This window comes from Hemiscyllium ocellatum, chromosome 2 (genome assembly GCF_020745735.1).
Source record: "Hemiscyllium ocellatum isolate sHemOce1 chromosome 2, sHemOce1.pat.X.cur, whole genome shotgun sequence".
Taxonomy (NCBI): domain Eukaryota; kingdom Metazoa; phylum Chordata; class Chondrichthyes; order Orectolobiformes; family Hemiscylliidae; genus Hemiscyllium; species Hemiscyllium ocellatum.
Window position 1 is genome coordinate 61,148,141 of NC_083402.1, and position 15,347 is coordinate 61,163,487.

The window sequence follows — 15,347 nt, forward strand, 5'->3', positions numbered from 1 at the left end:
GCTTGCTAATGATTATGCCATGTTTAAGCACCATTTGTGACTCCTCAGATATTGAAACTGTTTGAGTCTATATGCAACATGTCCTGGACAACATCTAGACTTGGGCTGAGAAATGACAAAAAACAGACAATGACCATCCCCCAATAAGAGAAAAATCTAAAGATCTCCCCTTGATGTTCAATGGCATTACCTTCACTGAATCACTAGTTATCAATATTCTGGGGGTTACCATTAATTAGAAATTGAACTGGAGCATCTGTATAAATACCCTGGGTGCAAGAACAGTTCAGAGGCTTGGAATTCTGTCATAAATAAATCAACACCTATCTCCAAATGCCTATCAACTATCTACAAGGCACAGGTTAGGAATCTGATGGAGTGTTCCTCTCTTGCCTGGATGAGTGCAGCTCCAACAACACTCAAAATGCTTGACACCATCAGAACAAAACAGCGCACTTCATTGGCATGACATCACCATCTTCAAAATCCATTGTCTTCAACAATGAACACAGTTACACAGTTTGCACCATCACAAGATAAACTTAAGTTCCACACCAACATCCTCTGATCAACTTTTCCACTCAAAAGGACAAGGGCATTTGATGCATTGGACCATAGTCTGTGAGTTTCTCTCCAAGCCAAGCAGCAACCTGACTAGGAAATATACCAACACAGGGTCATAATGTTTGAACTCTCTTTCTCACAGCACTGTGATGTCTCTAGACCACATGGAGTGTAGCAGTTCAGGAAGACAGCTTATCACCATCTTCTCCAGTGAAATTGGGGATGCCTCACTAGTGACTCCCACATCCCATTAATGAATAATAGAAAAATAAACCTCAGAATTGCAGGCACCAGCATTAAGGGGCCAACTTTAACTTCTAAGGAGAAGGAGAGAGCCTCAGAGAGTTCTCACTCAATTCTTGACATCGTGAGGATGAAATGAGCCTTAAGATGATGGATGAATAGCAGCTGTCTCAATCATGGAGCACTCTCAGGCCACTCCTGAAATGGACATCTCCTCCTTTCTGTCATTAACGCAAATGCCTCAGAGACCCCAACTTTGGCAAAAACTTCACAAACAGAGGACATCTACCAACATTAATCCAGGCAAAAGGACATAAGGGTCACTGGTCTGTGTCTACGATTAATGCAATTGTCACCATCTTGATGCAACCATCTGCCATAGTTTGAGATTTCTGCAAAAGGCTCTTTTTCTGCAATCAACCCAGTGCATAAAAATTCAAGGGAATTGTTATCTTGAGAGCAGCAGCAATAGAGAGAGGCAATGTATGCAGTTTAAATTAATCTCCCCAACCAGCATTGCAAACAGGGATGTCACTAGCTCCCTGGAGAAACCCAAGCTTGGAAGGTTCTGATGCTCTGACAGTTGAATGTAGGTCACCATTTGCCTATACACTGCGTCTGGATAGGATAGTGTTTTCTCCCTACCTTCGTCAACCTGCTGTTGTGGTCTCTATTCTACTGGCCTATGTGCAGCAGCAGGACCCTTACCTGCTTAGCTACATGCTATACATATCCCTGGACAGCCGCTCTCCACTGTCTCCTTTTCCTTTTCTCCTTCTTTCCTTCACTATGTCCCTGAGCAGAGGCCCCCTTCCTACTCAGGCTGAAAACATTACCCAATTTATTCAAAAATAAAAATCAACATTAAAATGCCACTTTCACCAACTGATTCTGTAGCTATATGTGCAATGGATTAACCACTCCTGCACCACCTCCTCTTACCTGGCGTGACTCACTTCCAATATTTTCCCATGGGGTGGCTAACAAAAACAGAAGTGGGAGACCTGAAATCATAGTCGATTAGCAGTTAACATTGATCTTTCATTTTTTTTAAAACAACAAACGAACTTCCAAATTCAGCATCCACAGACCTTCTGTGTTTTGAGAGCAAGGCATCATGATATTTAATTGCTGACTTCACAGCATCCTGCCAAATTTTACCCAACAGCACAGAGAAAGTTCTATCTGATTTGCTGGTGTAAAATCTGTCCTTGGGAGCAAGTGCTTTAATAGGAGGGACCTATTCAGCCTGTTGAATCTATGCTGGCTCTCCTTTGAATAATCCAGTTTGTCCGATTTCTCCTGCTAACCCTGGAGCCTGAGGATTAATTTTGTTCAAATGCTCATCCAATTTTATTTTGGAATCTTTGATTGTTAACACTATCACCACATGGCAAATTCAAGGTTGTTGTATTCACTGGATAAAAGACATCTTCCTCACATTCCTTGCATCTCTTGCTGTTTAAATTCTAATTTTTGTGCTATCAGCCAATGAGAACAATTTTCTTTGCTCACATTACCCAAACCTGTTGCAATTCTGGACACCTTTGGCAAGTTTCCATGTAATCTCCTTTGCTGTAAGAAGAGCAAGGAGGAGAAAGTGAGGACTGCAGATGCTGGAGATCAGAGCTGAAAAATGTGTTGCTGGAAAAGCGCAGCAGGTCAGGCAGCATCCAAGGAGCAGGAGAGTCGACGTTTCGGGCATAAGCCCTTCTTCAGGACCCTTATTCCTGAAGAAGGGCTTATGCCCGAAACGTCGATTCTCCTGCTCCTTGGATGCTGCCTGACCTGCTGCGTTTTTCCAGCCATACATTTTTCAGCATATACTAAGAGCAATCCTAGTGTCTTTAACCTAATATTGTCGCAACATCAAACAACGATGAGTCAGAATACGGGGCTTGGTGATGTAGTGCAATGATAACAATCTCTCTCTCAAAGCCAGCAAAATAAATGAACTGATCATTGATTTCAGAAAGAAAGGAGGAGTACACGCCTCCATCTACATCAATAAAGTGAAGGCTGAGAAGGTGGAGACCATCAAGTTCCTAGGAGTGACGATAACCTGATAACCTGTCCTGGACTTTCCACATAGATGCAACGGTCAAGAAGGCACAACAATGCCTCTTTTTCCTCAGGCAGCTTAGGAAATTCAGCATGTCCATAACAACCCTCACCAACCTTTGTACTATAGAAAACGTATTATCTGGGTGCGCAATGGCCTGGTATAGCAACTGCTCTGCCATGACCGTAAGAAATTACAGAAAGTTGTGTGCATAACCCACACCATCATGGAAGCCAACATTCCATCCATGGATTCCATTTCTACTTCGTGCTGCTGCGGAAAGGCTGCCAACATCAAACACCCATTCCAGCCCAGTTATGCTCTCCTACAACCTCTTCCATCAGGCAGAAGATACAGAAGCTTGAGCACATGCATCAACAGGTTCAAGAACAGCTTCTTCCCTGATGTTATTAGACTGATGAATGGATTTTCTAACTTTAAGGAAAGTTGATCTTGTTAATGCTGATCTTGCTTCGCACATGCCCTGTGCAGTGTAACCTATACGCCTCACTCTGTCCTGGTTTTTTTTAACTCTATGACTTGTACATCCTTGCGAACTATCCTCTGCCTGTACTGCTCATAAACAAAGCTTTTCGCTGTACTTAGGTACCCATGACAATAAATCAAATCAATCAATTAATTTGAAACCATGTTGGTAAATCTTCTCTATACCGTCTTCACAGCTCTCATATCCTTTCTTAAGTTTTGTTATTGGAATTGACCATTGTCTAAGAATTGGAATTATACGTGCTATGGACCAGGCCAGACCCCCTTAGACCCTAACTTTGCTAGTTGTTTTAAGCAGGTGTAAATTGGATATCCCAGGAGAGAATCAGCTGGTCAAACCACCTAGTTTTAAACAAAACAGAATGTATTTACAAGATTATCAAATGAAACACAAACAAAAGAGACCAAAATACAGAATAACGTATCCTATCCAAAAACCCAAACGATTTTCCCAACTTAATGATGCCGTTGCAAATACATGCAACAGTCCCCATAAATACTCCTTGGCAAAAAAGGTAAAATCAAGTACAAGTTCGTGCGGGATAGAAGTCAGGGAGGGAGTACCAGCCTGGACCTGCTTCTTTCGGTCCCGCAGCTTTTTTCACACTGCTGTTAAAAACCAAACCAAACCACAGAAAAGTTGAGCTGGGAGAACTGATCACTCGCCTTGCATTGTTCAAGTCTCTCTTTTTTTTAACTTGAATGCATTCTGCCTGAGGCAGTATCAAATTGGCATTAAAGCTCTTCACCCCAGAGTTTTCAGAATCTGTGTCATTTATGGCCTCGCTGAAAAAAAACTAAGGACAGCATAACCTTGTTAAAGGAGCAGCTTTATCACATACATCAGCTTTATGAACACTGCAGACCTTTCTTGTTTTTTGTACTCATTGTACTTTACTTATCTATTGTCTCTATTAACCACCCCCTTAAACATGCCCTGCTGCCTTCAAAGATTGATGATACATGTATATACAGATCCTTTTTTTCCCACACATCCTTCAGGAATGTACTAACATTTTACATCACTTCTCCAAAATGCATCACCTCACACTTCTCAATAATACATTACATCTGAACTGATGAGTGAAAGATGAAGAGCACTAAAAAAAACATGGCTTTTATAGCATTACACAATCAATAGCCAACTAACAAATTGCCAGCAATATTTTAAATGTATGTATACATTCACATTATGCATCAAATTGTGCATATGTTAGACATGAAGATTAAAGATAAATTCTGTTGAATCCACTCATCATCAACAAATAATGAAATCATAATACCTATATACAAAATGCATAACATATAATCATTTCCTAAATAAAATGTATGAACTATCTGTATAACAAATAAATGATGTTAATTATACAACAAAAATATGCCTCCCTCCTGCTTGCTTCAGCATCAAGCTCTAACCCTGTTTTGGCTCAGGTCAGGTTATATGCATGAGCCAATTTTGAAAGAAGGAAAGATTATAAATTAAGTATATTATTAAAAGAATACATGCTTGAGGCAAGTTACAAATGGAAGCAATACAGAAATGAAGATTAAAAAAGAAAGAACAAATAACAGAAAATGAGAGGAACAGAAAAAGAGACTAGGAGTTGTAAAGACAATAACATGAGGAATTTATGTGTGATAGATATAGAAGGAAAGAAGGATAAATTTTCTACTTTGTCATTGCTAAATAGTTCGAAATTCTAGTTCATGGAAAACAGGAGGTGGGCGTGATAAAATGGAAGACAACAAGAAAAAGACAAAGGACTGAAGAGTGGGAAACAAGCAGAGACTTAATTATAGTGCATAGTGAAATGGAATTTTTTTGAGAAATATCACAAAAAACAATTATTCACTTCAAAATAGCTGCTGTAAAAGTAACCGTAACAATATCACATGGAATGGCTTGGTTGCACATTTATCTCATTAAGCATCAACCTGTCATTGCCCTGATTATCAACAATTAAGCAGAGAACACAAAAACAACAAGAAAATGAAAATCCACTTACTTGGAAATTCTATTAACATCAATATAAATGTCCAGCAACTGACCACCTAAGATATATCCAAACGCAGGGCCCAGAACTGACATACCACTTCCAATACCTGTAGGTTGTGACAGCAAATGTGTTTAATTATTAAATTATACACACAATAATAATTTGAAAATTCCTCATTTTGTTGTGATTTAAATTGCTCCTCCCTTATAAACAGTGTCTTCAGTTGCTTGGGCCGTAAGCTCTAGATTTTGCTTCGTAAGGCCCTTTGTTTCATTATTGTACTCCACTGCTTTCAGACATTCCTTGAAAATTCCTTGAAATCTGCCATACATGATCCCATATTTGACATACTGTCATGAAGCATCATTGCCTTTTATTATGTTAAAGGTGCTATGAAAATGCAAATTGTTATTACATAGTTGGTTAGAAGTAGAGTTAGTTACAAAGAGTGCAGCCAGACATATACTATGAATTTGAGAATTTGCTGAGTAAAGAAACATATAAGTCTTTTTCTAAGATCTAATTTAGTTTGCATTTAGCAGTTAATGACATTTTGTTTTCAGTCAAGATAGTTAATTAAGTTCTAGTTTTAACTAGAGTTTTTGAGCCAGCAATATTGATGTCCTGCTGTTGAATTTCAACTCGAACAAATACAGGAGGTGTTACCAAGCACACAAAGTCATGAAGTAGGAAGAGAATAACTTGTCGCTAGGTGCAATGACTCATTATATATAATTTGGGGGAGTAAAGAAATTTGGTGCATAAAGGGAGGAGATCCAGTTTAAATATCAGGCAGATTAAAAATTGGGGGATCTGCATGACATAGATAGCCATTTGCAGCAGAAAAGCAGCAACCTGAAGTCTGATTTTGGGAATGTGAGTTGGAGCTAGTGTCACTCAATGATTTGGATGTGAACATAGGAGGTATAGTTACAAAAGTTTGCAAATGACACCAAACTTGGAGGTGGAGTGGACAGTGAAGAAGGTTATCTCAGAGTACAATGAGATCTTGATCAGATAGGCCATAAGAGCATAAAACCATAAGACAAAGGAGTGTAAGTAAGGCCATTCGGCCCTTCGAGTCCACTCCGCCATTCAATCATGGCTGATGGGCATTTCAAAGCCACTTACCCGCACTGTCCTCAAAGCCCTTAATTCCTTGCAAGATCAAGAATTTAAGTAGAAAGCATGTTGCCAGGTTGGAGGATTTGAGCTATAGAGAGAGGCTGAAATAGGCTGGGACTGTTTTCCCTGGAGTGTCAGAGGCTGAAGGGTGACTTATAGAGGTTAATAAAATCATGAGGGGCAAGGATAGATAAATGAACAAGGTCTTTTTACCTGAGGTTGAGAAGTCCAGAACTGGAGGGCATAGGTTCAGGGTGAGAGCGGAAAGATATAAAAGGAACCTAAGGGGCAACTGTTTCACACAGGAGCTGGTGCATGTATGGAATGAGCTGCCAGAGGAAGTGGTGGAGGCTGGTACAATTACAGCATTTAAAAGTTATCTCGATCGTATATGAATAAGAAGGGTTTAGAGGGAAATGGGACGAGATTAGGTTAAGATATCTGGTCGGCATGGATGAGTTGGACTGAAGGGTCTGTTTCCATGCTGCACATCTCTATGACTCCAAGACTCTTTGTTGATAGAATATTTATTGACATAAGCCCACAGTTTAAGAGTATGCAGATGAGAGGGAAGGATTGACTACCAGAAAATCAAAGGGGAAAAGGCATGTAGTACAGGAGGCCTCTGAATGCATCCCACTCTCCAATCAATTGCAAGAGTTGATTTGATAGTAAGGGAAATAGTTAGATGTTACTGTGGCTGCAGAAATAAGTCAAGATGATTCTTGCCTCTCTAGTGCCAGGGTCAGGGTCTTCACTGAATAGCTGTAGAGCACTATGAGGAAAGAGGGTGAATAGTCAGCAGTTATAGTCCCCAGTGGCATGACCAACATGCAGTTAATAATGTATCTGGTATACTAAGCTTCATCAATGCATCCAGTACTAAGTGCCATACTTTACAGGTGAAAAGAAACTGCCTCTCTCAAAGAGTCATGAATCTATGGAATTCACTATTTCAGAGTGCAAGGGATGATAGGACACTGAGTAATTTTGAGGAGGAGACAGAGGGCACAGCCTGAGGGTGAAAGGATGAATTTTAGAACTGAGATGAGGAGGAATTTCTTTCAGCTGGAGGGTGGTGAATCTGTGCAACTCATTGTTGCAGAGGGGTGTGAAGGCCGAGTCATTGCACGTATCTAAGATAGAGATAGATAGGTTCTTGATGGATAAGAGTTCCAGGGAGGAGGCAGGAGAATGGGTTTGAGAATCATATCAACCCTGATCGAATGGCAGAGCAGACTCAATGCGTCAAAAAGCCTAATTCTGCTCCTATGTCTTACAGTCTTCTGGCCTGCTCAGATAGGAAGACTGAGAAATCCTTTAATCTCTCTGCCATTCAGAACCAAGAATGTCCTCGACTCAGTAGAAAGGCATGTTTAAAACGGAGATTGGTCGGATGAGATGACTGATGTTGAACTAAGGATTGAATTTCAAAGCAAATTTACAAAATGGTTCTCAGGGTTGAGAAAATTATAGGTCAAATATCACATCACCCTCTGAGGTGATGCTCATAAATTTGCTTATTCATGTTAAGGCAACTCCCTCTCTGCATATTTTTGCACAAAGTTAATGATGAAATAAAAAAGATACATTAATAAGGATTAATAATCTTACCAGTTACCATGCTAACAAGATGATGTTTTGGTGCGGTTATGGTCCTAAAGTTAAATGTCTCCATAATGGTCTGCATGGATTTAGTTAAATTTAACAAAGCAGTGCTCTGTGAGACTTGCCCAATGGGGTTATAGATGAAATTCCTTCAGCGTGATTCAGATAAATTGAGTGAGTGGGAACATACAAGACAGATGTAGCATCATGTGGATAAATGGGAACTTACTGAAACAGATTGGCTGAATATTAATTAAATGGGGATACATTTTTTTGATTAAATTAGATTAGATTACTTACACTGTGGAAACAGGCCCTTTGGCCCAACAAGTCCACACCGACCCACCAAAGTGCACCCATCCAGACCCATTCCCCTACGTTTACCCTGCACCTAACACTACTGGCAATTTAGCATGGTCAATTCACCTGACCTGCATATTTTTGGATTGTGGGAGGAAACCGGAGCACCCGGAAGAAACCCACGCAGGCACAGGGAGAATGTGCAAACTCCACACAGACAGCCACCTGAGGCGGGAATTGAACCCGGGTCTCTGGCGCTGTGAGGCAGCAGTGCTAACCACGGTGCCACCATGCTGCCCACAAATTAGGATATATTGGTGTACAAAGGCACCTGGGTATCTTTGTACAGTGGTGGAGGCAAACCAGTAATACTGTGAGCAGTTTGGAATGCAAATTGTAAATTGGTCTCCATTAAAGGAGGATTTCTGCAAGGATGCCTTGATGTTTTTGAACAGGATCTTGATGCCATCGCATCTGCAGTACTCTGTGCAATTTTGATCTCCTTAACTGAAGAAAAGATGTACTTCTCATAGAGGGAATACAGTGAAGGTTCACCAGGTTGGTTCTGAGGATGACACATTTGTCATATGAGGAGAGGTGGGCTGTAGGCCTGTATTCATTAAAGTTTAGAAGATTGAGTGAGGACCTCACTGAAATGTATACAATTCTGATAGAGATGGACATACTTGCATGTAGTATGATGGTTCCCCTGGCAGCGGGGAGGGGTCTAGATCAAGGGGTCACAGTCTCTGAATTCGAAGTCGACCAATTTGAACTGTGGTGAGAAATTCCTTCACTTAAAGGGTGGTGAACCAGTGGAACTCTCTCCCAAGTAAGACAGTGGAAGACAAGTCATTGAATATATTTAAGAAATAAATAAATAGATTTCTGGACACTAAAGACATCAAGATGGAAGAAGGTGCTGGACCAGAAAAAGTTTTGAAAAGATTAATTAACTTTTGGAATTTTCAGAAATCTTAACACTGTGAATTTACTGATTATAGTGTAGGCAAATGCATTGTCTCCAGGAAGCAGCAGTTTCAAGTGCAGAAGATGGCAAACATAGATCAGCTTTATTATGGGTCTAGATTATTAACTGACAGAACAACATTAAACAATGATAGATAAAGAAGTTTTAACAGTCAAATAAGTGTGTGAAAAAAATTATTATGTAATCAGATTACATTTTAAATTGAAACTGACCATAAACCATTGGTCACTTGAGTGAAATTGAAAGAAATTGGTAACATGGTACTCAGAATTCAACAGTTCAAATTAAGACTTATGAAGTATGATTCAATCACTGAATATGTACAGGGCAAGTATCAAATAATAGATGCACTCTCAGGGATACTATCAACTGGAAGTGAACAGTTAATCAAGTATGTCGAAGCGTGCACATTCTCAATCACTCAGAACTTTGTAGCTACTGAAAAAAAGTTTCAGGAGGTAAGACAGGCCAGGAATGTGATGAAGAATGTATTCAAGACTGAAAATATTGTCTGGATAAAAGGCCAAACTATATATCTAAATATCCAGTACTACGTCAGTACTTTAAACAATGTGAACACCTCATGGTTATTGATGACTCAATAGCCTTCCATGAGAAATTAGTTTCACGGACAGCACTTTGTCTTCATATTCTCCTAAAACTTTGCATTTTGGAAAAACTTCTATAAACTATGTAGAAACTATTGTTAACTACAATAAAAGTGTTGTAAATAGCCAAGAATAAAAATGATCACTCTTCTTTTCCATCAAACAATGCAAACATCAGAGCATGGATTTCTTTGAGATCAATGAAAAAATTGAATTATTAATTGATGTTTATAATGGATTGAATTTAAGCATTTGTGTACATTTGCAAACACAATAATTCAATTTATTAAAATAATTTACTTCTTACTTGGGATTCCAAACATTGTAGTGTGCCACAATTTGCAAATAAGCAATGTCAAAATTTTAGATGAAAATATGACTTTGTTTTTGTTACCTATTACCCTCACTATCCCTTTTTTATTATTTGTTTAAGGGAATGTGGGCATCACTGGACATGATTTTGAAAACCTCTGTCAAATATCCTCTCAGCTGACTTCTTTTTTACTAAAGAGAAGGATCTCAATTTCTTTAATCTATTTTCGTAACTGAAGCTTCTCATTTCTAGAATCATTCTTGCAAATTGCTTCTGCACTCTTTTCAAAACATTTGGATCTTTCCTACAATGCGACACCCACAAATGTACACAATACTCCAAGTGAATTCTAACGGGCATCTTATATAAGTTCAATATTGCCTCCTTGCTCTAGTACTCTATGTCCTTATTAATAAAGCCAAGAACACTGCATGTTGAAGGAGCAAGTAATTTAGAAGACAAATTGACTTTAAAAATAGAGAAATCTTATTACAACTGTACAGAGTGTTGGTGAAGCTGCATCTGGTGCCCCGTACAGTTCTGGTCCCTGTATTTAAGAAAGGATATATTGCTATTGAAGACAGTACAAAAGGCATTACAAAAGTGAAAGGGCTGATTCATCGAGAATGGACTCACTGGTTAGATTTTGTTCATTAGAGTTTAGAGAATGAGGAGACAGTGAGGTCTGCAGATGATGGAGATCAGAGTTGGGAATGAGTTGCTGGAAAAGCACAGCAGGTCAGGCAGCATCTGAAGAGCAGGAAAATTGACATTTCGGGCCAGAGCCCTTCATCAGGAATGAGCTGGGAGCCTCGAGAGTGCAGAGATAAATGGGAGGGGGGTAGGGCTGGGGAGAAGGTAGCTGAGAGTACAATAGGTGGATAGAGATGTGGGTAAAGGTGATAAGTCAGAGAGGAGGGTGGAGCAGATAGGCAGGAAGGAAGATTGATAAGTGGGACAGGTCATGACGATGGTACTGAGCTGGAAGGTTGGAACTGGGGTAAGGTGGGGGAGGGGTAATGAGGAAACTGGTGAAGTCCACATTGATGCCCTGGAGTTGAAGGATCCCGAGGCGGAAGATAAGGCATTCTTCGTCCAGGCGTCAGGTGGTATGGAGTGGCGATGGATGAGGCCCAGGACCTCGCATGTACTCAGCAGAATGGGAGGGGGAGTTGAAATGTTCAGCCACGGGGCAATGGAGTTGGTTGTGCGGGTATCCTGGAGAATGAAGGGTGATCTTGTTCAAATATACAAAGTTCTCAGGGGTTTGACAGGATAGATGTTGAGAGCTATTAGGAGTTGGGATAAAACAGAAGTTCAGTCCTGAGGCAGATCAGTCATGATCTTATAAAATAATGTTATAAATCACACAACACCAGGTTATAGTCCAACAAGTTTATTTGGAAGCACTAACTTTCAGGGCGCCGCTCCTTCATCAGGTGGTTCTGGAGAACAAGGTCATGATTACAGAATTTATAGCCAAAGGAGTCCAGTGTCATGGAAATGTGATACATTAAACAATTTTAGATCAAACCTTTCATCTTTTAGAATTTGATATGCTGGTTTCTGTTCTTTGATATGTAAGTTCCAGAACTTCTTTTAAATTACGTTCTCAAGATAGCTCAGCTTTTCAGGTGTGAAGTCTGTCTGTGTCCAATAACCTCCTCAGGAGACAGACATTGGCTAAAACAGAAAGGATACCGTTCGTTGTCCAGTACTTCCCTGCAGCCAAATGACTACGCCATATTCTTCACAGACTTCAACACATTATTGATGAGGATGAGCACCTCGCCAAGACCTATCCCACACCTCCACTTCCCACCTTTAAACAACCACCAAACCTTAAACAGATCATTGTTTGCAACAAACTGCCCAGCCTTCAGTACAACAATGTTACAACACTGCTTTGGTGGCCACTGCAAGAAGTGTCAAGAGTATTGACATGGATAACACCATTGCACGTGGGACATCTCCCACCATATACGCGGTGAGTACTATGTGACTCAGCCAATGTGGTCTATCTCATATGCTACAGGCAAGGATGCCCTGAGGCATGGTACATTGGCGATACCAAACAGACGCTATGACAACAGATGAATGGATACTGCGCAACAATCACCAGACAGGAGTGTTCCCTCCCAATCGGGGAACACATCAGTGGTCCAGGACATTCGGCCTCGGACCTTCGGATGACCATACTCCAAGGCGGACTTCGGGACAAGAAACAATGCAGACTGGCTGAGCAGAAGCTGATAGCAAAGTTCGGTCCTCATCAGAATGGTCTCAACTCATATCACACCACAGCTGACCCCACTGCACGAAACACACACAGACAGACACACACACACACACACTCTCTCTCTTTCAAAAGCATACGCATTCACAACTACACATGCATTCTTTCACAGACACATACCACATCACACTCACACACACAATTACCAAGCTTACACGCATAGGCATATACACACACTCTATCATGTGCACTCACACCCACAAGCACACACTCCCACACCCACAAGCATACACTCCCACACCCACACACACTCTGCTCCAACACGTGCATACATATAAGTTTATGATTTATATGTGTGCTCCTCCAATTTGCGGTCTGATTCACTGTGGCAATGGAGGAGGCCGAGATGGCCATGTCAGAGATGGAATGGGAAGGAGAACTGAAATAGGCGGTAACTGGGAGGTCAGCTGACCCTTACAGGCAGCTGAGATGCTCAGCGAAACATGCCCTTAATTTGTGTTTGGTCTCACCGATGTAGTGAACAAAGATCAGGAACACACCGTAAACTCGGTTGGAGGAAAGGCAGGTGAACTTCTGTCTCACCTGGAAGGACTTTTTGGGCCCTGGATGGTGGTGAAGGGAATGGTGAGCTAGCAGGTTTTGCATCTTGTACGGTGACAGGGGAAGGTGCCAGGGTAGTTGGTGGGGTTTTTGGTGAGGGTGGCGCAAACCAAGGAGTGGCGAAGGGAATGGTCCTTTGGGGTTGAGAGCAGCACGTGTTCTCGTGGTGGGGTCAGATTGGAGTTGGCGGAAGTGTTTCAGGATGATACGTAGAATCCATAGACTGATGGGGTGGAATATGAAGACAAGGAGGACCCTGTCTTTGTTATGTTTGGAGTTTAGAGCAATGGAATGGAGGAGGTGCGGTGTAGGGTTGTCTGGATGACAAAGGAGGGAAAAGGACATTGAGTAAAATAGGTGGACATCTGGGAGATAGAGATGAACACAGAGTGGTCAAGGAAGGGGAAGGAGGTGTCTGAGAGAGACTACATGAGTTTATGGTTAGGGTGGCATTGACTTTGCCAACAGTTTCCACTTGGTCCACCTCAGCTACCTCCCTCCCCTTCCCTGACTTCTCCGTTTCCAACTCTAATGACAGCTTATGGACTGACATTTATGACAAACCCACAGATTCCCACCCATATCATGCAAAAACTCCATCCCATTTTCCCAAGTCCTCCGTCTCCGTTGCATCTGCTCTGATGTCCAACTCCCAAGCATCCCAGATGTTCACCTATTTTAAACAATGTTCTTTCCCCTCCTGTTATCCAGGCATCCCTTTACTGCATCTCCTCCATTCCCTGCTCCATTGCTCTACACCCTGCCCCATCCAAACATAATAAAGACAGGGATTCTCCCCTCCCCCTTTGACCTCACTTTCCACCCCACCAATCTACACATCCAACATATCATCCTCAAACACTTACACCAACTTCAACTAGACCCCACCACCAAGAACATTTTCCCCTCCCCACCCCTCTCTGCCTTCTGCAAGGGCCGTTCCCTTCACCACTCCCTACTTATTCCCCCTGGAACTTTACAGTATCCTCCCCTGCAACCATAAAAGATGCAAAACCTGCGAGCACACCATCCCCCGCACCTCCATCCAAGGCTCCAAACAGTCCTTTCAGGTGAGACAGAGGTCCACCTGCCTCTCCTCCAACTCAATTTATTGTGTCCGATGCTCCCAATGTGGTCTTCTCTACATCGGTGAGATAAAACGTAAACTCGGGGTATATTTTGCCAAGTATCTCAGCCGGAACCATTTCAATTCCCCTTCCCATTTCCTCTCCGACATGACCATTCTCGGTCTCCTCCACTGCCACAGTGAATCAGATCGCAAATTAGAGGAATAATACCTTATCTTCCACATGGACAAGGTCGTACGTACCATCTATATTCACCTATCACCACCTCACCACTCTGCCCCTCTCCCCACCCATAACCAAACTCCCCCTACCCCCAGCACAGATCCTGAGGAAGGGTTGTATCTGTACCATCAGACTTCTCCATCTCCTATTGCTGTCTGTCTTGCTGTGTTCTTCCAGCCTCCTGCTTGTCTACTTTGGATTCCAGTAACTGCAGTCTTTTTGGCTTTAACTAAGTTTATAGAATGGCGGGGCAGGCTTGAGAGCCTGAATAATCTACTCCTGCTAGTATTTCTTATATTCTAATGTTCCCATGCATCTGCTGTTCTGGTCCTTCTTGATGGCAGAGGTTGCTAGTTTGGAAGGTGCAGTTGAAGGAGCTTTGCTGCACTGTATATTGTAGATGCACATACTGCCTCCACTATACGTCGGTGGCTAAAGGACTGGATAGTCAAGGTGGTGGACAGGAGCCAATCAAGCAAATGGCAAAAGGGAAAAAAATGGCTAAAGCTTCATTGAAGAAACACAAAGACCTCAAACTTGCTTTTCTTGTAATTCCTTGTTACAGTGGACATTTCAGCACTCTACATCAGCAACTCCCACAACTATGGCATCACTACAACAGCCTCAGCACTCAATACCAACAACTGCCAGGCACCATCCTACAACTCATTCATTTCATCTTCAACTACAACGTCTTAATATTTGACAACCAGTTCTTTATCCAGACACACAGAACGGCCATGGGGACCAAATTTGCACTCTAATATGCCAAGATTTTCATGCACAAGTTTGAACAAGACCTCTTCTCTTTGCAGGACCACTAATGAACACTATATATCAGATATATTGATGACACTTTTCT

General features: G+C 41.5%; 1 protein-coding gene across 1 annotated transcript in view; it reads right to left on the reverse strand.

The window, feature by feature from the left end:
* LOC132825857 (solute carrier organic anion transporter family member 4C1-like) overlaps positions 1-15,347 on the reverse strand; it is a 169,368-nt gene that overhangs the window by 99,325 nt on the left and 54,696 nt on the right. The window contains exon 4 of the mRNA XM_060841427.1: positions 5,383-5,479. Within this exon, the coding sequence (XP_060697410.1) occupies positions 5,383-5,479 (97 nt within the window). The remainder of the gene's footprint in view (positions 1-5,382; positions 5,480-15,347) is intronic.